This window comes from Idiotropiscis lumnitzeri, chromosome 8 (assembly GCF_059441095.1).
Source record: "Idiotropiscis lumnitzeri isolate Australia: NSW breed Sydney's pygmy pipehorse chromosome 8, RoL_Ilum_1.0, whole genome shotgun sequence".
Taxonomy (NCBI): Eukaryota; Metazoa; Chordata; class Actinopteri; order Syngnathiformes; family Syngnathidae; genus Idiotropiscis; species Idiotropiscis lumnitzeri.
The window spans coordinates 10,730,236-10,750,139 of NC_142398.1; the positions used below are offsets into that span (position 1 = coordinate 10,730,236).

The 19,904-nt window shown below is 40.8% G+C and overlaps 2 protein-coding genes and 1 long non-coding RNA gene across 4 annotated transcripts; 1 reads left to right on the forward strand and 2 right to left on the reverse strand.

Annotated features, from left to right (window-relative positions):
• Positions 1-163: 163 nt before the first annotated feature.
• LOC148332119 (bifunctional apoptosis regulator-like) lies at positions 164-7,859 on the reverse strand. Of its 2 annotated transcripts, none has more exons than XM_088302828.1 (9): positions 7,639-7,859; positions 4,588-4,820; positions 3,348-3,446; positions 3,175-3,268; positions 2,204-2,373; positions 1,954-2,095; positions 1,401-1,580; positions 1,121-1,317; positions 164-995 (listed from the first exon to the last, which is right to left on the reverse strand). In XM_088302828.1, exons 1-9 carry the CDS (start codon positions 7,675-7,677, stop codon positions 803-805), a joined length of 1,347 nt encoding a protein of 448 aa, XP_088158954.1. In that variant the 5' UTR covers positions 7,678-7,859; the 3' UTR covers positions 164-802. The 2 variants fall into 2 exon arrangements, with proteins under 2 accessions (XP_088158954.1, XP_088158953.1); XM_088302827.1 differs by having other exon boundaries at positions 4,552-4,820; positions 7,639-7,849.
• A 432-nt stretch (positions 7,860-8,291) lies between these two features.
• LOC148332120 (uncharacterized) lies at positions 8,292-9,394 on the reverse strand. The gene is made up of 3 exons (XR_015844591.1): positions 9,094-9,394; positions 8,934-9,006; positions 8,292-8,791 (listed from the first exon to the last, which is right to left on the reverse strand). It is a non-coding gene; the product is annotated as an uncharacterized LOC148332120 (long non-coding RNA).
• txndc11 (thioredoxin domain containing 11) lies at positions 9,011-19,839 on the forward strand. The gene is made up of 13 exons (XM_088301857.1): positions 9,011-9,307; positions 10,823-10,919; positions 11,407-11,526; positions 11,877-11,974; positions 12,277-12,406; positions 12,477-12,570; positions 12,641-12,753; positions 13,633-13,836; positions 14,898-15,480; positions 15,825-16,012; positions 16,090-16,202; positions 16,890-16,970; positions 17,237-19,839. Exons 1-13 carry the CDS (start codon positions 9,183-9,185, stop codon positions 17,760-17,762), a joined length of 2,472 nt encoding a protein of 823 aa, XP_088157983.1. The 5' UTR covers positions 9,011-9,182; the 3' UTR covers positions 17,763-19,839.
• Positions 19,840-19,904: the final 65 nt, after the last annotated feature.

A 19,904-nucleotide genomic window follows, 5' to 3' on the forward strand; every position in this document is an offset into this window, starting at 1 on the left:
CACCCTCAACTGGTACTGCACCCTTTGATACGGCGCGTCTTTTGGCCATAAAAATACGGTAAATATCACTCCCCATTTTATACCACGCACATTCTGTTTATGTTAATAATTTCACTTTAGGGGTATAACTAAACGTTATGTTTAACCCAGGAAGTAGTAAATATAGCATATAAAATATTTCTTTATTTTCATAAAAATGCTGTAAATTAAAAAAAATCACAGTGTTGAACATTTAAGTGCAAATAAAGAGAAAATAAAGGCTTTTGTGAAAGCAGGTATACGCATTCTTCTGTGTTTTTTAAAAGATGTGCAATGCTTCATTCATTAGCAATAAAAGTAAATCTATTCTGGAATGCTCTTCCTTAAATTGTATTATCTTGTTGAAGAGGTGTATTAAAATAAACTCCACAAGTTTAAATAAACATACATTGCAATCATGCAGCTAAATTAGGAACAACGAATGTGGAGAGAGGTCATTAAAAAAAACAAAAAAACATTTAAAATACAAAAAATAGAACGTATGTAAACACATGAGCTCATCTTAAACAAGCTCGACTTAGGCCAGAACACAGTGAAGCCAAGCTTAATCATCTGCATGTGCATGAGACAAATGTTGCCGTGGGCAACATGGTTTGCGAATACGCATCTCTTCCATCACGGTTCCATGTCCCACTCCTCCAATAGACGGTCAGGATAAAGCAGAACTTCCCGCAGCAAATAAACCAGCTGCATGTGCATTAACGTGAGAAAATAAAGTGATGATCCAACAAACGTTGGTTCATTTAGCAATGCACAACCTGCATTAACGCATTGCCGTTCCCCGGTGTCTGAGTTGGCGTACCAACAGCTCTATGTTCATGAGGGGACTGATGTAGAGGGCCCAGTAGAAGAGGCAGTTGCAGACCAGCTGTGGCACCAGAGGCCACATGAGGCACAAGACCAGTCCCTGGGTTAACATGGCCCACACGTGGTTCCACAACATATCAGGGAGTGTCCTAATAACAAGGAAACACATGATTATCAAACTTTGACTCTCCCCAAATTATGACATACGATAATTAGCGATTCAAGCTCGTGAGCAAATATCATATAGCCTTGCAGTTGGTCGTGTGGTGAAGACCTGATTCCAGCCGTGGTGCAGACTCTCCACAGTGAGCAGCATTCCAACATCGACAGCAGCATGGCATGGACAATGACCAAGAGAGAGGTCCAGTAGTGGACGGGCAGCCAGGCCCAGGCAAACTCTGCTATCAGCTGGTATGGGAGCAGGAAGTATTTACCCGTGAACTCAGCCCACTGTAGCCAGTTGGGTTCCGTCTAGAGAGCGAGAACACCACCGCTGTTGTCACATTGTGGATGGGGGAGAAAAAAAACTTCAGTCGAGTTTGAGCAAGTGTTACCTGTGCGTTGAAGGGCAGGCTCTCCACTGGTTGATTGGCGAGGATGATGGATGGACAGCAGGTGTGCAGGAAGGGCAAGAAGGTTTCCAAATAGTCAAATAAGTACAAGTAGAAGAGCGTTAGGCGAGGGGAGTGCTTCATAGCGTACAGCAGGAACAGAGACTTTCCTGAATTGGCCGCCTGATGGAAAGAGAAAGGAACATGTTTACGAGGCATCATTTGGTTATACAGTGGGGCCATGACGTACAAGTTATAAGTTAAAAATTTTGAAGACAATATTTTGATTTACAAAAAAAAAAAAAAAAAGGAGAATCATTTATTGAACGGCACAATCAAAAACACAAATGGAAAATGAACAAATACTACAGTGCATGCAGTAATTTTACTTTTTGGACTGTCACCCCAGCCAACATGGCTGACACATCTGCACGCCTGTTATACCGCTCTAGTCTATTGCATATATGTAGCAAAGGCAGAACAACCCGGAAATAAATAATATATGTCTTTTGATTGAACATCAAAGAAAAATAACATTGGTCCCTTTAGTGCTTGCCTTATACTCCCACAAGTTCTGGGGTCTGAGCTCCAGGGCTCGAAGTCGATGCAGTTCAGTCAGAATTGCGCGTCGGTAAGCCTGATTCTGGATATTGTAAGGCGGCTTCCACAAGTTCTTCTCCTCCAGCAACGTCATTAATCTGAAAGTCAGTGATGTTAAAACGCAATGTGTACGAGCGGCTACTGCTGCATCCATGTGTTATGCTGCAATTGAAGAGAGGTGCAAAGACTTTTGAAATCCACTGTACCTGCCATTTGGACTCCCTGGCTGGAACGACTTGCTGGACAGTTCAGGTCGCAAGGTCTCCAGCCAGAAGATCATTTCCTCTGGCGTCCATTGTAACACAGACTGTCTGAACAACTGGTCCTCTTGCGCCACTTCATGGCTACTGCTCAATCGATACAACAGCAATGACACCTGCATATATGTGTTATAATACAATACAAGCTTCAGTTATTTTCGTGTCTACAAAAGCAATATCATGCTGCCATCCGTTTACACATACTACAGCAGTACACGCAGCCACACACACCCCCACACACACACATGCACACGCACACATACTGGTATCTCAAACTGACTAAACAAACTTGAAATTTGGTAACTGATTGCCACAGATTGAGTTGTCTGATGTGCAGCATAATTAATTATACAGTGGTACCTTGACGCCCAAGGCTAATTTGTTCCTTGACCAGGCTCATAACTCAATTTATTCGTTGATCCAATTCATTTTCCTCATTAAAATTAATTGAAATCCCACTAATCTGTTCCACTTCAATTATTTTTGTTATTTAAAAAAACAGCGCTCCAGACTTAATTAGTTTCTTTTTTACTAGGAGCACAATGGCCCCTAATCTGAAATTTTAGGGGCCCCAAGCATGAAATTTGAATAACGCTGATAAATCACATGACTTGCAAAGTAAATACACACATTTTCTTTCATTTGCACTAGATGATTAAAAAAATGGATACGAGAGTTTGTGAAAAACAAAAAATATTTTAAAATAAATAAAACGGCAAATTTTAGGGGCAGTCTGCCCTGCAAAACCATAAGAAATTGTAACAAAAAGAATGTTAATAAATAAACTGGCTTCATAAAGTGTAATGGCTCAAAGTATGTGTGGCGTGGCCTCGCCAGTATAAATCAGGACTGTGAACCACACTATTTAATAACCAATCAAATTTGAAATCAAATAAATAAATCCACTTTTAACATACCGCCACACAAAAGAGCACGGCAAAGACTGCACAGAAGACGACGCCCGTTACTTTGTGCTGCTTGGTCCTCGACCTGCCCAGGTTGTCGCCATACCTAAACAGAAAAAACACATTGCTTGAGTGAGGTGGACAATGGCAGTTCCCAATGCGACATCGTCAGGAAACTTTCTCACCTCTCGAAAGCCAGTAAAATTCGGCAGATTTTGGTATCATCTTGGATCTCTGCTTGCCTCCGTTGCACAACCTCGCCAAATAACTTGTCCGTTGCCGCTCTGGCAGAGTGAATGAGCATCTTTGATCAAAAACTTGCCTCGAGTTACATTTGCATTACACTCCCAACAACTGTTCCAACGATGAATTGGTTTGTTGTCTTTATTGTGACGTCACCACGGAAAGGTACCAGAGATGGCAAAGGAAAACAGTATGATAAACATAGAACTGAAAAATGGGATGGAACAGTTGATGGTAATAACACGGCTTAAGACTTAAAACAAAAGTAAAAGTAGAGGAATCACGGAAGACATTTCCTCTTGATTAAATAAAATTTTGATACAGCAGTTCAGCTATCAAACAAGATTAAATTATTCCTTCAGTACTGAGATTTTATTTAAAATGTATCCATAGAAGAAAGATTTGTCACAAAGATGATGCATGAAAATCAGCACCTATTTCTCATTTTTCCTGAATTGTCTGGACATTTTTAATAGTCTCAATAAAAAACAAAATGTACAAACTATGCTGATTTGAACACTATTTCAAAGTTAAAAAAAATTATTTAAATATATTATTGTACGCAGTATTTCCATGTTTGATTTGATTAGTAACGTTCTATGCTGCTAGTAGATTATTGTTGTTTAGTTCTTTGTTTTCTATCAGTTTTACATAAACCTCACCCGGCAGTGACAAATAAATAGCTTGAATTTTGCAAGTTTTACCTCTTAAGAGAATTTGTCACTATCTGCCGAACCGTACACAGCAGGGGGAGAAGTAAGTCTCGAGTTGTAACCTTCAAGTCTCAAGAAAGCCTCAAAGCCACAGTGGAGAAAAATCAAGCAAGACCAATCGAGTCACTGCCAAATTTCAATTCAATCAAGGCAGTAAAACATACGTTGGAGTGTTAAAAAATTGTTTTCACTGATCGTACTACAAAAAAATGTAGTGATCATTTACATCTCAAAAAATAAAATAAAAAACAATTAACTTATAAAATGAATGCCTACACACTAATTATTTAGGACAATGTGTGATATTTTTTCATACAAACGTTTAGGAGTGGCACACGGGTATTGTGTTACTTTTCTGGTACCAGTTTACAAAGCAACTCCAGTTAATGATAGCGTATATTCGGCGATATCGCCTGCTTGTGAAAAATCCTACCTAAACAGTGTGTTGACTTTGGGAAAGCCTTCCCACCTCTGGCGGCACTCTGGACACTCGTTCTTGCGAGAGGACTCCCACCACAGGGCCAGACAGTGGCGGCAAAAGTTGTGGCCGCAGGTCAAGGTGGTGGGGTTCACCAGGACATCGAAGCAGCAATGGCAGGCGAAGTCTTGCTCTGCGATTCGGTCGCTGTTAGAATGTGGTGTGGGGCAGGGGTCTTCTTCACATGCTTCTAAGGTGCCAGGTGGGGAATCCTGTCCATGCATCTGAGGCAGAAATTACAGAATGCAAATGTCAAATGACATCACCATTTAGAGCAGGTGTGGCCAAACTACGGCCCGGGGGCCATGTGTGGCTCGTTAAACGTTTTAATCAGGCCCGTCAAACTTGGAAAAAATTAAATCAATACACTTTGTTAATGTTTTATTTTTTAAATACTGTGGTGTGTCAAAGACAGATATTTTGTTGTAATGCTTTTGTTTTGCTTTTAAAATTAAATGTATTTTTCTTCTCCGATGAGGTGAGGTCACCAAAACGCTCCATCCATCCGCTCCTGGTCCAGCTCCTGTGTCAAATTTTAGAACCCATTGTGGCCCACCAATCAAAATGTGTGCCCAACCCTGGGATAGAGAAATTAACCTACTGTATAGTGATACCCCGACTCCGTAAAAGTTACGAGTCATCGATTTTTGCACACCAGCGAGCAAAACATGACTGCCACCAAGCCAAACAAAGGAATATTTTTTAAACATATTGTGGCAATGGTGACGTCTCGCACTTCCTAGTATGCTTTGATTGGACATCTTCGGTGGACTTCTTGGTGCTGGGCCCGAGCGGGGGCTGGCGATGTGCCAGCAATCGGTTCTGGGCTGCGGTCTTCTACCATCATATCCAAACATGCTGTAAGGTGCGCGGTTAAAACAAAGTGTGCTTTTAGAAATACATTTACAATTTCATACGGGTGAACTAGCTAAAGCTTGTGCTCAAACTGTAGCAAGCATTACATACCGCGTCGGGTTCATTCAAATGATGAATTTGATCCAAATGTATCTGTTTGTTCTCATTCACGTCCTCTTACAACTGTCATCGTTTTGCACATTTCAGTCCAGTTATACCTTTATTTTGATTCCATCCTTTGGCTCATTTGTTTTAAATTCATGATGATTGCTATTTTTATATTGAAAATCGGTTGTTACATTGAACCTTTTTTAATTGTTAAGTAAATTAACATTTATTGCCACAAACAAAAGTAGAAAAAAATTGCTGCCATTGAATAGTGATATTGTTTCCCAGGTACAGAGAAACGGAACCGAACTGGTTAAAATATGAAAGGTACGCGTCCTTACTAATTGGCAAACCCGACTGAAGCCCCTGACCGTATTGCTATGCCCTTTGAGGACAAAAATACAACACATAAATAAAGTACAAACTGTGTTTACACGTTATAAAACCAGATGATTTATTTTGATTTTATTTTGGCTTTAATACGAACTGTATTGTATTGCATTTTCTACAATTGCTACAACAATTACAGTTGCACCAGCGCTAACTTTAGAAAGATTCATGACTGAATCACATTCACAGAGCTGCCAAAAACAGAAATTCACATCCTGAACGATTTATGTTCATGTTCCTATTTTTTAAATTCTGTCAGAAACTTTACAGCAGGACTGCGCATGGGAGTGTTTTATGTAAATTTAATATTAATGTTTCAAAGAATTAATTACCTACAGAATTATTTACTTAACCTTGATCTTTCAACAATGCACATACACATATCCACATGCGCATTTTTAATTGAATGCAGGACCGTATTTGAATGCTGATGATCATTTTTAAGTGAAGATATTCTCAAGGAAATACATGAGTTCAAATATCACTCACCATAGCTCCACATCCATCAAGCCATGACTGTGACTAAAAGACTATTGTGAAAGCTACGACACCATCTTGGCTATTCATCCATCCATCCATTTTCTGAAGCACTTAACCTCACCAAGATCGTGAAATGCAACTAAGTTGTCATTTTTTGTCTGTACAATACTGGTCATCATAAACTGGCGATGAAAAGTTCACTTTGTGTTGCGGTTAGCCTCAATTACAGTTGCATTAAAGCATGGAGAATCTGAGGAGGTAGCCAGGTTGAAGTGATTCACAAAATGCAACAGTCACAAAAATTCGATTTCAGAACTGATGTCATTTTTAAGATTAACGCCTATCAAGTGTCCCTTTAATCATTTGAATCAGGTGTGTTGGAGCACAGAAACATTAAATATGCAGCACAGCGGCACTCGAGGACAGGAGTGCCCCCCCCCTACTGTAGTGAAAGTTCGCCTGACTTAGGTGCTTGGCAGTGTGGCTCCAGTTCCCACTCAAACAGTGTGAATGTGAACGTGTTGCCACAATTGTGTTTCTCCATTGAGTGCCCTGACTGACTGGTAACCAGACAGGTTAGTCTACGTTCACCCAAAATCCCCTGATAGGCTACATAACAGGATGAGGGTTGTTATAGGAAATATCTGGCTGGATGCTCCTATATAGTTATCTAATATTGCCACTAAAGCAATGGTTATCTACACGTCTACATACGTCAATATTTTTGCACATTTTTAGTGAACTCGATCATGATTTCTTTCAATTATATGAGGTGATCAAGTTAATTTCACTTTCGATTCGCAAAAAAGTTACTGCTGACACTAAAACAATTGAAAATCGTAATTTTTATAAGCGACATACGCACTATAATATCATATGAAGCATAAAGGCAGGGTAAATAATTTTACAGTATAACACTCATTTAACACGATGTTCAAACTTAATAGTACAACGCACTCCAAAGGTTAGCATATCTGCGACATCTGTCATGTTTTATTGCCAAAAACAACGAGGTGAAACTTGGAACGTATTAAAAGTTTTTGCTAGTTAGCTTGCGTGCTACTTCCACAAACGACACCGTAGGCGTTGTTGTCAGGAGCTCAACGTTTTAGTACGTTATTCGGCCGTCAAGAGAGCTAATACCCGAGTTTAAATTATTATTATTGCAGTTTATTACTTGGCTAAGTTCGCTACGAAGCGAGCACGTACCTCGATAGAGACCCAGTCGCCCCCGACCAGTGACGTCATGGTCCACTCAGCTCGCAGTTTACATCTATTGCACTCGTGAACTCCAAACGAAATTATCTGTGAAGGAGAGCAATGACGTCGACATGAATCCGCTCTGCGCTCTCCCAATTTAGTGCACGTAGACGCCAGCGTGTCATCATCCTCTTCATCATCGTGTTCTTCCTCAGGGGGTCAAAACACCTCCACGTGGAGGTAGCCATGCAGAGTTGGCAGCAAAATCCACAATAATCAGTGGACTACTTAATGACATCAGACAAGGCAAGACTATTTTATTTATAGAGCACATTTCATACACAATGCAACTAAATGTGCTTCAGGCAAGTGAAGACATCGTCAGGCATTTACAAACACTACAGTTAACGACATTCAAAAGCAAAGTAGAGAAAACAAAAGTATCTTACAAAATTACTAAAATGTACTTTACTCAGAGCCCTACTGGGTTTATATTCATTCATATTTTTGTATGTATTCAGGACCCAAACCATGAAGTGAGTTATAGACCAGCAGATCTATCTATTTTACACCTAATTGGGAGCCAGTGCAAAGCCTTTAAGACTGTAGTAACATAACAATAATGGGATTTCTGAAGTTTATTTTCTTAACTTTTGGGGGTCTGGTGCTGTTTGTTGATTGCTAGTTTTAGAGCACTTTTGTTGTAAATTACATTACAACGATTGTGATTTTTCCTTTTCTAATTAAACTTTAGAGTTTAGTTTCTGAGTTTAATTAAATAATAAAACTTATGAATCTATACTGTCTTGCCTGGATGATTTACTTGCTTCAGAGTAAATAAAGTTGGTGGAACATCCTTTGAGTGTCATAATATACTATTTATTTTATTTTTTTCTTAATATAAACAATTTGTGCTGGGATACTCCTGAGTGTCAGAAAAGTCATTGAATACCACTGAACTGAAATCCGAATAAAAAAAAAACTTTGGGGCACAGCGGTTCCAAATAAAAGCCAGGAAATGTATTTGTTTCCAAGAGAAACCTCTTGAAATCAGCCACGACTCGAACTGCTCTCAGCGATGTGCAGCAGGGTAACTAGCTTCCAGCGGTATCGAGCATTCAAATGGGTCACACCGCCGACGTCACTACAAATTAGGGACCGTCTGTCAAGAACACGTAAAACACAACACGCATATGTTACGAGGTTATATTATGAGTGAGTTGTTAGAATTTATGTATATACGTGATCATTCTCAGATATTTTTCCAAAGGTAATGCACGTGTTTTAATCCACTTTCAGGATACCGTCAGAGAGTTGTAAATCCTTGCTGGCTTTTCCATGATGGTCCCTTACGTCATTGTTGCGGAAGTGAAAAGTCTACGTGTGGAAGAAAGGTTGGTCAGATCGTATTTGAGTTGCCGTCTGCAGTTATGTTCAATTCAACGTAGTTATCCCCCTACTCACCTGACCGACGTCGGGCTAATGGATGCCCCAAGCTGCCGCCGGGACGTATATAACAAAATGGGGCCAGGAGGAGTTGCCGACGGGCTGTAATGCTGCGGCGTGCGCGGCTGGGTCACCGGCAGGTGCTGAGTCTGATGGCCCGGAGACCGGTTCTCCTCTGCGGGGCCATCGTGCTCGGAGTTCTGCTCGTACTGACTGTCAAATTCACATGCAGGTACGCGACGACTGCTCGCTTCTACGTTATTAGGCTGAAATGAGGCACAGGAAACTCAATAAGTACTATAAGACACAGTTCTCCCTGTCTGAATTAGCCTCTCCTCATCCAATTACTGGGGTATGGGCTGGTATTTGTGCCACAAGAAACTGAATCTGAATATTATCGATTTGAATGTGAATTGGTTAACTTGAATATTTGAATTTAAAACTGAATATTTGAATTGAAAAATGAATTATTGAATTTAAAACGGAATTATTGAATTACATAAATTGCATAATTGTTTCATTTGAATCTGAATTTTTCCATCTACTACTTATGTAATTCAATAATTCAGTTTTCAATTCAATAATTCCGTTTTCAATTAAAATATTCAAGTTTAGCAATTCACATTCAAATCGATATTCAGATTCAGTTTCTAGTGGCACAAATATCAGGCCACAGGGGTGCCTCTAGGATGAGCAATGAATTCCAGATGCATTGATCTCCTCGTCACCCAATCTGGCGCAAATATCAGCCCATAAAACAGCACCTTCGTTTTTAAGGCCGTTAAGTTTTTCATTAGTATTGCCAGCCGCTATTGCATGTAATATAAGATATAAAATATAAGCTACGCCAGAGAAATTTGCAGTGAACAAATCAGCAACCAGCCTTGCAAGTGTCCGACACTTGGCGCCCTCCAGAGGTCTCTTTCGGTCCTGCAAAAGCATAATCAAAGTAACACATGGTTGTGAATGGCGGCTGGCAATACTCATGATCGTTTCCGACCTTCAAAACGAAGGGGCTGATTGGCCGACGAGGAGATCTATGTATCTGGAATCCATTGCTCATCATAGAGGCACCCCTGTGGCCTGATATTTGTGCCACTAGAAACGTAATCTGAATATCGATTTGGATGTGAATTGCTTAACTTGAATATTTGAATTGAAAACTAAATTATTGAATTGAAAACTGAATTATTGAATTACATAAATAGTAGTTGGAAAAATTCAGATTCAAATCAATCAATTATGCAATTTATGTAATTCAATAATTCATTTTTCAATTCAAATATTCAGTTTTCAATTCAAATATTCAAGTTAAGCAATTCACATTCAAATCGATGATATTCAGATTCAATTTCTAGTGGCACAAATATCAGCCCATACTGGGGTGGGTTGGTTTACGAGTTTAATTCCTTCAAATACTTTGCACTCGTATCTCGGGACACTCGCATCTACTACCACTGTACGACACTACGTGAACATTCAATGATGGAGCAGAGAAGAAGACAGTGCATCTTAGTGGCGACAAACGAGTTGTTTCTTGCGGAAGATAAAGAATATATGCCAGTTAATTTAGTTGTATGCTTCATCTGTTTGTATTGCTACCACTTATGGTCGAATATAAGTTGTTTAAGGCAGTGGATCTCCACCTTTTTTCACCAAGTACCACCTCAAAACAGCCTACACAGAGACATTATTTGAGGATATGTATATTTGTTTTTTTTTAATTGACTTGTGCTTTCATCCATAGTCGTGCGAAGAACGTGGTGGCTGCAGCTCGACCACCATTGCGTTTCTTCTCCCCTGAATCTCCAGTTGTGGACTTCTACTTGGGTCAGGTTGATCAGGTAAATTTTACCTACTTGTTCCTTTAACACGAGATTCTCAGCCAATGTGCCGTGAGAGATCAACAGGTGTGCTGCGGAAAATTACACAATGTCAATTCTATGGACAGACAAATATTTTCTGATAACTTTTTTTGTTAATTTATCTATGCCAACTACATTTAGTTACAGGCAAAACAATGAAATGCACTTCCACTAAATCACTGCGATTTATTTAATTAACTCGTGTGTGCGTATCTATACTTTTGTGAACCTTTTTGCTAAAATGCTGTGTCGTGAATTTTTCCCGATGTGAAATGTGTGCTTTGGCTCAATCAAGGTTTAGAAACATTGCTTAAACACACCTAATGTTATGCTGTATTTTTTTTAATGGTATGCAAAAAAAAAAAAAAAAAAATCACATAATTAAATGTTCAAGCCATGCATAATTTTTACACTGGCTTCGAATAATACGAAATATGTAATATGATCTTGCGTTCCCCCTCACTAGGTGGAGCGTCTCAGGAGTGTCTCCGAGGTGTCTTTTGTCTTTTTCTACGCACCGTGGTGCGCCCACTCCATGGCTGCCAGACAGGAAGTCCAGCTGGTGGCCAAGAAACTTGCCAAACAGGTACCAAGCAACAAAGAACGTACTAACACAAAACCCATTGGCACCAAGTAGCACCCAAGTGGCACGGGACCTGTTCTGAAAATAACTCACCTGTGATGAGAGCGTTATAGAAACAAACTGTTGCCCTACCAGTACACGTTAATTCAACAGGTTACAATGTGCGATGCGCCGATTATGTCACATTATCGTCATTCCCCCTACACAGACTGGCTTAGAAAAGCCGGATCAAATGTGGATTTGTAGTTCCAAACCACGATGATAGTGCACCTGGTAGAAATGTTGTGTGGTTGAGGCAAGCTGCCCCAAAGCGCCACCTGTTGTAACTCGAGTGCTCGCGATCGAACCCTCAGGTGCAGTTTGTGGCTATAAACTGCTGGTGGAGTCAAGGCAAGTGTAGAAGACTCAACCACTTCTACAAGTATCCCATCATCCACCTCTTTTACCGACGGTGAGTTCTTCTTCCTGTTAAGAGTGTATTCTTGTCAGATTACCAAAATGGTCGTGTCATTCTCTACCCTATTGCTGATTCACATTCCTGTCTGAGAGAGTGGCAGCATTGTTTTCAGCGCACTGACGACTCACAACCATAAACAGCAAGGGAGGAAGGAGACAGATTCACATTTTCACTACTTTGAGTTTATGTCAGCTAAAAACTAAAACATTAAGGTCTGTGCTGTTGACAGAGTGTTATCTAGCTTCCATAACCCTAGTTGTTGTCTGACACCCGACTAACTCGTCTTGCTGCATCAGGTTCGGGCCTATCGAGTACAAGGGTCCGTTTGTGGCGGCCTATGTGGAAAGTTTTATCCTCAGAGTGATGACGCCTCTCACTTACCTCCCTTCGAGAGACGCACTGCGGGATTTCCTCTCGTGTCACGAGGTACCGAAGACATCCTCACACATGTGTGCAATATTTTTTTTTTTATAAAGTGTGTTTCTCTGCTTCCCAGCCGCGAGTGGTGGGCTTCTTCCAGTTTAACTCTTCGCCTCAGCCGCCAGGCTACATCACATTCCTCGCCTCTGCTCTGCAGGCCCTAAAAAGAGGTAACGAGATCACCTTCAATGCTTGGTTTGTTGCTCCCTGCAGAATATTCAGTCCTGGGGTCACATACAGATTTCCGGGGCGTGGTCCGGTTCGGGGTGGTCACCAACAGTCAAGTGGCAGACGCCATCTCGTTGAAAGAGGATGAAAGCGTTTACCTCCACAGAAGATTTAACTCTTCTTTGGTAAGCAAACAATCGCTTGCTTCAACGTTGGCACCACTTAGAGCAGTGGTGGGCAACTTAAATGTTGGAAGGGGGGTCACGGTTTTTAATCGATACCACTTGACATATCACCTCGCACTTCCATACCAGCTGTATAACAAAAAAAAAGTCGCCACTTTAAATGTGGACAAAATCCATGCATCCGTGTTCTTAATATACTGTTTTAATTTTCCATGATCCATTTCTGAATGCATATATCGTGTATAAGATCAACTATCCTAACCCAACAGCAAAAGGTTTGAAGCAATCAACAAAATAATCATATAATGATTTTATTTTTCTTCCCAGCGCAAAATGCTGTCGAGCACAAAAATTAGCATTCAAGGATGACACAAAAGGGCTGATCAAGAAACCAACATTAAGTGCAGGAACTCATTTTATGTTTGTTTTTTTTATCAACAAAAATTCACTCATTCCAAATGTTAATATTATTGAGGTACTTTGTTTGTTTTGCATGTCATTCCAAATGGGCAAAAAAGTATTAGGCCATCTCGCATAGAGGTTTAGGGTAATATAAGACCCAGTATGAGTGCAAGTAGGCCATGTGTGTCATCTAGTGGTGATTGGTGATATTACAACCTAAAACTACATATGACCCCAGCATACCGTAGTTCACCCGAGTTCCCAGAGTTGTATTTTTTTTCCCCCACTAGTATTTTTTTTTTCACCTTTTACCCTCTGTTCTTTTTTAATAGAAAATGTGTATTTAATATCCATTAAGATTTAAGAGAATTGTTTCAGGTAAAAAAAAAAAATGCCTGTCCCTATTTTATACCTGATGTAAACATAAGACTTTAGTGATTTGACCTGAAATAACACCGTCGTGACTTTGCTTGTCAGATTTTTCCTCGATGGGAACGGAACTTCACATCCCGTGCTGTTTGTAGCTGGGTGTTTGAGCACCATGAGAGCGTCCTGCAATGGCTGCAGCCGCCGGGGACCAAGTCTCGCCTCCTGGAACAGGAACTGACCAAAGGTGCTGCACTATTGCTTTTCCTGCCGCACGATCCCCTAGTTTCCGAGCCGGACGGCCTCTTGCAGCAGGTGAGCACACAGACATATATACTCAAGAGCATAATCATGTCATTATGCCTCAAAATTCTTTGCTCTTCCCCAAAAACGCTCACTTTCAAGTTGTACCTTTCTCCACACAGTACACATCTTCCTCAAGAAAAAAAAAAACAATTCAATTGAATGAGACCTGATCCCAAAAAAAGTCCCTCATCTTTCACACCATTTTACTTTGTCATACTTTCACATTTTCACGACAGGCTTCCAAATATTCCCAAACTTTGGTTCATTCCGGCTAATATTCTCTGTTGCAAAAATTCCCAGTTTTCCCAGAATTCCACATTTTTTTGCCCTAGTCAAGGTATGCCACGCCCAACAGAAGACGAGAATATATGGTGTTACATGAAGTAAATGTTTAGCACTCACACGCAGGAAAAGCAATACAATAAAGTGGTACCTCAAGATGCAAGATTAAGTCAACATAATTTGAACATTCTTTCAAAACTAGCCAAATTCAGCTAACAGTTAGCATCTATCTGATGATGATGACGATGATGTTAGTCATTAATCAATTAATATCTGAACACTAATGGGAACACATGTCAACAGATATAACAAAACTCACATACATATATCCTTTATTGTCTCTCACAAATGACTTTTACTGCCGTACAGCTGCAGCTGTTGTAAAATGCGCAATATAAATAAAACTGTATCGTATTTTATACCGTATTATGTTCTTCTAAACTATATTATGTCTTATACTGCCCCCTGCTGGCCAAAATAAATAAACTAAATTGACCAGCAAAAGGTGCATTAAATACAATACAATACAACTTTATTAGGAGACAGTGTGACAAAAACTCTTTAATTCTATTTAATTATGTCGTTACTCTATGCTTTTCTAAAGTCGAATATTATAGTGTGCTATTTTTCACAATTTAAAAAAAAAAACACATATACTATTTATCGCAGTTGCTTGCCAATTTCCACAATAACACTCCATCGGAGTTCAACATCAGCTTCTTCAGCATTCACAATTTTTTTTTTCAGAGAAACTGCATTCTCGAGTTCTTACTGTTTTTCTGTCCTAGGTTGCAGACGTGGCTTTACGTTATCACTCCTGTGACGTGCAAAACAAACACCTGACCTCCAGCATGCCGTGCTGCCACTCCGTGCTCTCCTCCGACTCCATCGTGTGGTGCGACGTGTGCCCGGCGCCGTCGGCGCGCTGTCCGTTGCGCTCCACGCCGCTGTCCACACACAAGCGCTGCTGCCTTCACCTTCACTGTCGCAGCTTTGCGCTCGACTACAGCCCACTGAGCCGACACAGTGCCTGCTGTGGAAAAGTCCATCCTCAGCTAAGCAACAGCTCAAAAACCAAAGAGGCATCCCATGTGCAAAACTCTTCTTCCACCCTCAAGTCTTCGTCCGATGCCCTCAAGGGGCTCCGCTGTCAGACCAACAAAACGCTTCGATTCTACGTGTTGGACATGGAGCTCAACTGGCCGCTGGCGGTGAGGCTGGGGGCTCCAGGAAATGGAAACTCCTCCTCATGGCGCCACCGGGAGGCCGGGGTGCACGGTGACGGCTCCTTTGCGGCCATCGTGAACCTGAAGGAGGAGGTGCATTATGTGTTACAGCGAAGCCCCACCGCCACTCTCACTGAGTCTCTAGGTAAGCTGACCGCCAGTTTTAATAATAGTCAAGGTTATTATTGTTAAAGATCACTAACAAAATGTGTCATAGACAAACAAAGTCCTTTTTTTCTTCTCTCTCTCTTTTTGTTATTAAAAGACAATTTTAAAAATGCCTCACTCCTCATGAACATACTTTAATTTCCTATCCTTTGAACAAAATATATTTTACATACAATATTCACATTTACTCCGTGATTACCTCATGCTCGGAGTTAAAATTGACAGCACACCTCGATCAAGGCCTGGTTTCATAAGCCGGTTGCGCTGCAGCCCGTTTAAAATGATGTGAGACGACGCCAATCATGTTCATGTTTCTTCCAGAGGCCTTCATCATGAACTTCAGCGCCCCCTACAGCCTCCTGCACAGACATTTGGTGGGCGAGGAGCCGAGAGAACGCCAAGTCACGAGTCAGAACCAATCCCTGCAGCAGCAGCCCGAGCCTCCGCAGCCGCTCATCGCCGAACTCACAACGTCCTCCTTCGTGCCCTACGTCATGGACGTTGAAAAGGTTGCCAGGCATGTCTCTCGTCACACCCTCCCTGACCTCGGATCAGTTTCAGCAGCATCCTCCGATGTTTATTGCAGGACGTGCTGCTTTTCTACTACACTCAGTGGTGCGGCTTCTGCTCCATTCACAACCACGTCCTCATCCAGCTGGCTCGATTGCTGCAACGCGACAGCAGCGTCACCGTCGCCAGGTATGATGATACAGTAGCAGCCGTTCCTTGAAATACACTCAAATAAATTTAATGTCGCGCATCCCCAGAGGTCGACATCCATCATTTTGACACTGACGGATACCTGTTTTGGTGGCCAGTGACGAATGACGGGAAACCTGCTCCTTTTTTTTTCTCACTCCTTGCTGATGAAGAAAAAAAATGAACCTGGCTGTGTTGTATTCCTCTCGAGCTGTCAGACCGCAAAAATATTGTCTCACGTCGTTTTTATTTCACCATGGCGCGTGTTTGTGTGCGCGCTCACGTGTCTTTTTTTTTTTTGTTTTGTTTGAACTTTTTATTGAGCTCTGTCTGTTCTCCCCACTGAAGAAGAAGAAGAAAGCAGAAGATCTGGTCCTAAAATAGTGGTGGCAAATTGTAACAGACCAATGAAGGAAGCGCGGTAAAAATAATGATGATGGTGTGATTAATGTTGCCAAATTTGGTCGGCTTGAAATATTGACGGACTGATGATGATGGACGGGTGGCCCGGTCACTGGCGAAGGACGAATGACGGACTGGCAAAATTTACTGACGCGTCCATTGTTATTGGGAAAATCTGATATGTTAGAGAAATAAGGGGCAGATACGGAAACTATTTAGAATGGTTTAGTTGTGTCTCCCTTTCAGAAAATGTAAAGGTAAAAAAGAGTTTTTTGCTGTCTGCAGGGTGAACGTTGCACGTAACGACCTCCCGTGGGAGTTCATGGCGGATCGTGTTCCCTCCATTCTCTTTTTTCCACGTTACAGGTAAGAGCAATCAGTTAGGATGAGTGTGAATCTCTCAGCATTCATAATAAGGAAAAAAAAATAGTTGTTGCAAATATTTGTCACTGCGCTCAGAGAAAATGGGAAATTTTCTGACGTTTAATAGGTTTAGTGTGAATGATTGTCTTTAAGCATTCTTGAAATGATGGTTGACGGATGTAGTGAGGAAAGACATAAAGCCAGTACAGGGGAAGATGCAGATGAATTTCCTTTTTATCATTTTCATAATTGTATGTTTGTGTTTGAAGAAAACAGCTCAGCGTGAAATTTCCGGATGAGCTTCCCATCACTCTTCCAAACCTCCTCCGCTTCATCCTCAAGCATTCCGGCTCGTCCCCAGACACGAACGAACCGCCGTCGTCCGGCGCGACGGACACTTGGGGACCCGGCGGTGCCGTCCTCCGTGCCGAGGTGGAAGCCCTCCAGCGTGAGGTATGGACGCTACACCGCGCCCGTGAGCTGCTCTCCCAGCAGCTGGCGCAACTTTGGCGCGACAACCGGCAGCTGCGGTTGGACGCTCGCGGTCTTGAAGCTCAGAACAGCGAGCTGCGGCGGGAGCAACGCGAACTGGAGGAGCAGCGGCAGGAGAAGAGCCGACAACTGGCCGAGGCGTTGCGGCGGCTGCGGGAGCTGGCCAACGCCTCAGAGAATCTGCTCAACCAAAACGCGCTACTCAGGATGGTGCTTAAGGCCTTGAAGGAAACCGCAGAGGCCGAAGTGGTGGATGAGGTGCAGGCGGAGGACCTGCAGGTGGGAAATCATTTGGCCTCCTGACAGTTGCTACGGGAGGCTGCAGCACCGGTATGTGAAGGGATGAATCGGTGAAGTGAACTTTATAGCACAGTGGTACCTTGACTCTCAAGTTGGGCCCGAACAATTGGCAAAAATATGCAGATTTTTCTTCCTTTTTTTTTTTTTTTTTTAAAAACACATTACAACGTAATATGATTACATTCAAATATCGCAGGCACTCCCCAAAAAAAGCCAGATTTTTTTTTTTTTGAACTGGTTTCTTGGCTCACAATTAATCGGCAAAAAACGTCAATTTCAATGAGTTTTCTTTTTCTACAGATTATAACAAGACAAAGCTAACATTGAACTCCCCCCCCCCCAAAGAAAAAAAAATAGACAAAAAAAGTAACCGGATTTTTCAATGTACTGGGCTGACAGCAAATGAGTTAAACTAATACTAGAGGACAAAGTATTGTAAAACAGAGCAAATAAAAACTTTAACATTTTCCTAAATGCTAGAAAATAAAAAAGAGGGATTTATTAAAAAAAAAAACAATGACTAAATGAAGCTACATTTTTCCAAATCTTGTCCGTGCATCTTTTTAATCTTGTACACATAAAATACCCTTTATTCAAAAATAAAATTAATGATAAAACTCATAAAACCTAAATAAAACAAAAATTTGACAAAAATAAAAACTAACAAACCAACTCTGAAAACAAATTTAAAACTAACTGAATTTGAAAAACCAAAGTCAAAATTAAATATAAACTGCGTATAATGAACAATCCAAAAACTACCCAACATATAATATCATATTATAATGTATATAATATGTAATATAATCCGTGAGTAATTAACGCCCCTCCAATTAGCTTCATAATTCCCTATAGATGCCACACGATTTTGGTAAAGTACTATTTTCAAACAAAGCTCCTCAAACTCGCTTGAACAAAGTACCAAAATGCCCCGGCATGGTTCAGTGAATAACAGTGGATAGCTACGCTCCAGAAATCTGCAACAGATTAAAAGCATTTCAGTGGAATGCATTTGGGGTAAGATTGTAAATTGAGTTACAAGCTTTGTCACTCAACCAATTCAACTTGTATGTCAAGGTACCACTGTAATTGGCCGAAAATTCTTTTACGAGATTGTTTTTGAAGGACCCTTGGAAATAGCCAATATGAACGTTAAATGTCTGTTTCAGGCATGGCTTTCGGAGTCTCTTTTGTCGGACTACTCATGATGGATGTGCCTATGCCAAATTTTGTGTTGATGAGTGAAACTGGGTTCGGGGCTGCATTTTCAAAATCATGCTTCTGTTAAGCTAACGAGGGGATAACACTCAGTGCAGACCTCCACCAAGGCCAACATTCCTCCCTTCTTTCAAATGCGAACGGTCCTATTTAAAGAAAGTAATTGTGAACAAGACCAGCTTGCATCACTCAGGAGAGACAAATTTGATTTCTAAGGTCAAACAGGTGTCCTATATTGTATTTTCAATTTGACATAAATGGAACCACACTGCCCCTTAGCACTTTTATCATGAGCACATGATGAATTTAATGTGATGTGATCACGGTGAGACAAATTCACGTCTAATGTGCAGTTTCTGTTCAGCAGGCACCGACATTTTGAGCCGTTTGTTTTGAACGAGGTTACGTCACAGGTGTCCTATTGAGTTTTCATTAACGCTTCAAATTTTATGTACATAGCCAGGTCTAAGAAAATTAACGAATAATTTGATCTCATAGACCAATTAATTTACTTTTTTTTTCTTTTTACCATTTTGTGTCTTTTTTTTTTTTTTTTTTTTTTTTTTAGTTTTGGGTGCAGTGAAATAAAACTACAATGACAAATTGGCCCTCCTTGGTGGTGGATCATGAGAATTGAGCTGCGTTTTGGATTTCCGTGCCAATGACTGCTCAGTGTTGTGACAGTTGTAAATTTGAACACTTGAATTGCTTTTGTGTTCCAAAGGTGATCCAGTTGATCTATTTTTTCACTTTGAATCGCTGAACTGTCATTTCTATTTAACAATTCAGGTATTGATATGCTGCAATAGTTTGTGTAACATATTGAATCTTTTTTTTTTTTAAAGATAATTTTTCCATTTGCGATCGTGTGTGTGCGTTTTTTTGTTTTTGCTTTTTTTTTTGCTTTTTTCAAAATTAATGGCAGTT

What these genes read in the sequence shown, in the direction of transcription:
- LOC148332119 (XM_088302827.1), bottom strand. Translation starts at nt 7,677, where the DNA reads ATGACGTCACTGGTCGGGGGCGACTGGGTCTCTATCGAG. An exon ending in ATTTTACTGGCTTTCGAGAG is followed by an intron (nt 3,269 to 3,347) that starts GTGAGAAAGTTT and finishes TTTTCTGTTTAG; the next exon opens with GTATGGCGACAACCTGGGCA. An exon ending in CCAGGGAGTCCAAATGGCAG is followed by an intron (nt 2,096 to 2,203) that starts GTACAGTGGATT and finishes ACTGACTTTCAG; the next exon opens with ATTAATGACGTTGCTGGAGG.
- txndc11 (XM_088301857.1), top strand. Translation starts at nt 9,183, where the DNA reads ATGCTGCGGCGTGCGCGGCTGGGTCACCGGCAGGTGCTGAGTCTGATG. An exon ending in ACTGTCAAATTCACATGCAG is followed by an intron (nt 9,308 to 10,822) that starts GTACGCGACGAC and finishes TTTCATCCATAG; the next exon opens with TCGTGCGAAGAACGTGGTGG. An exon ending in ATCCACCTCTTTTACCGACG is followed by an intron (nt 11,975 to 12,276) that starts GTGAGTTCTTCT and finishes TTGCTGCATCAG; the next exon opens with GTTCGGGCCTATCGAGTACA.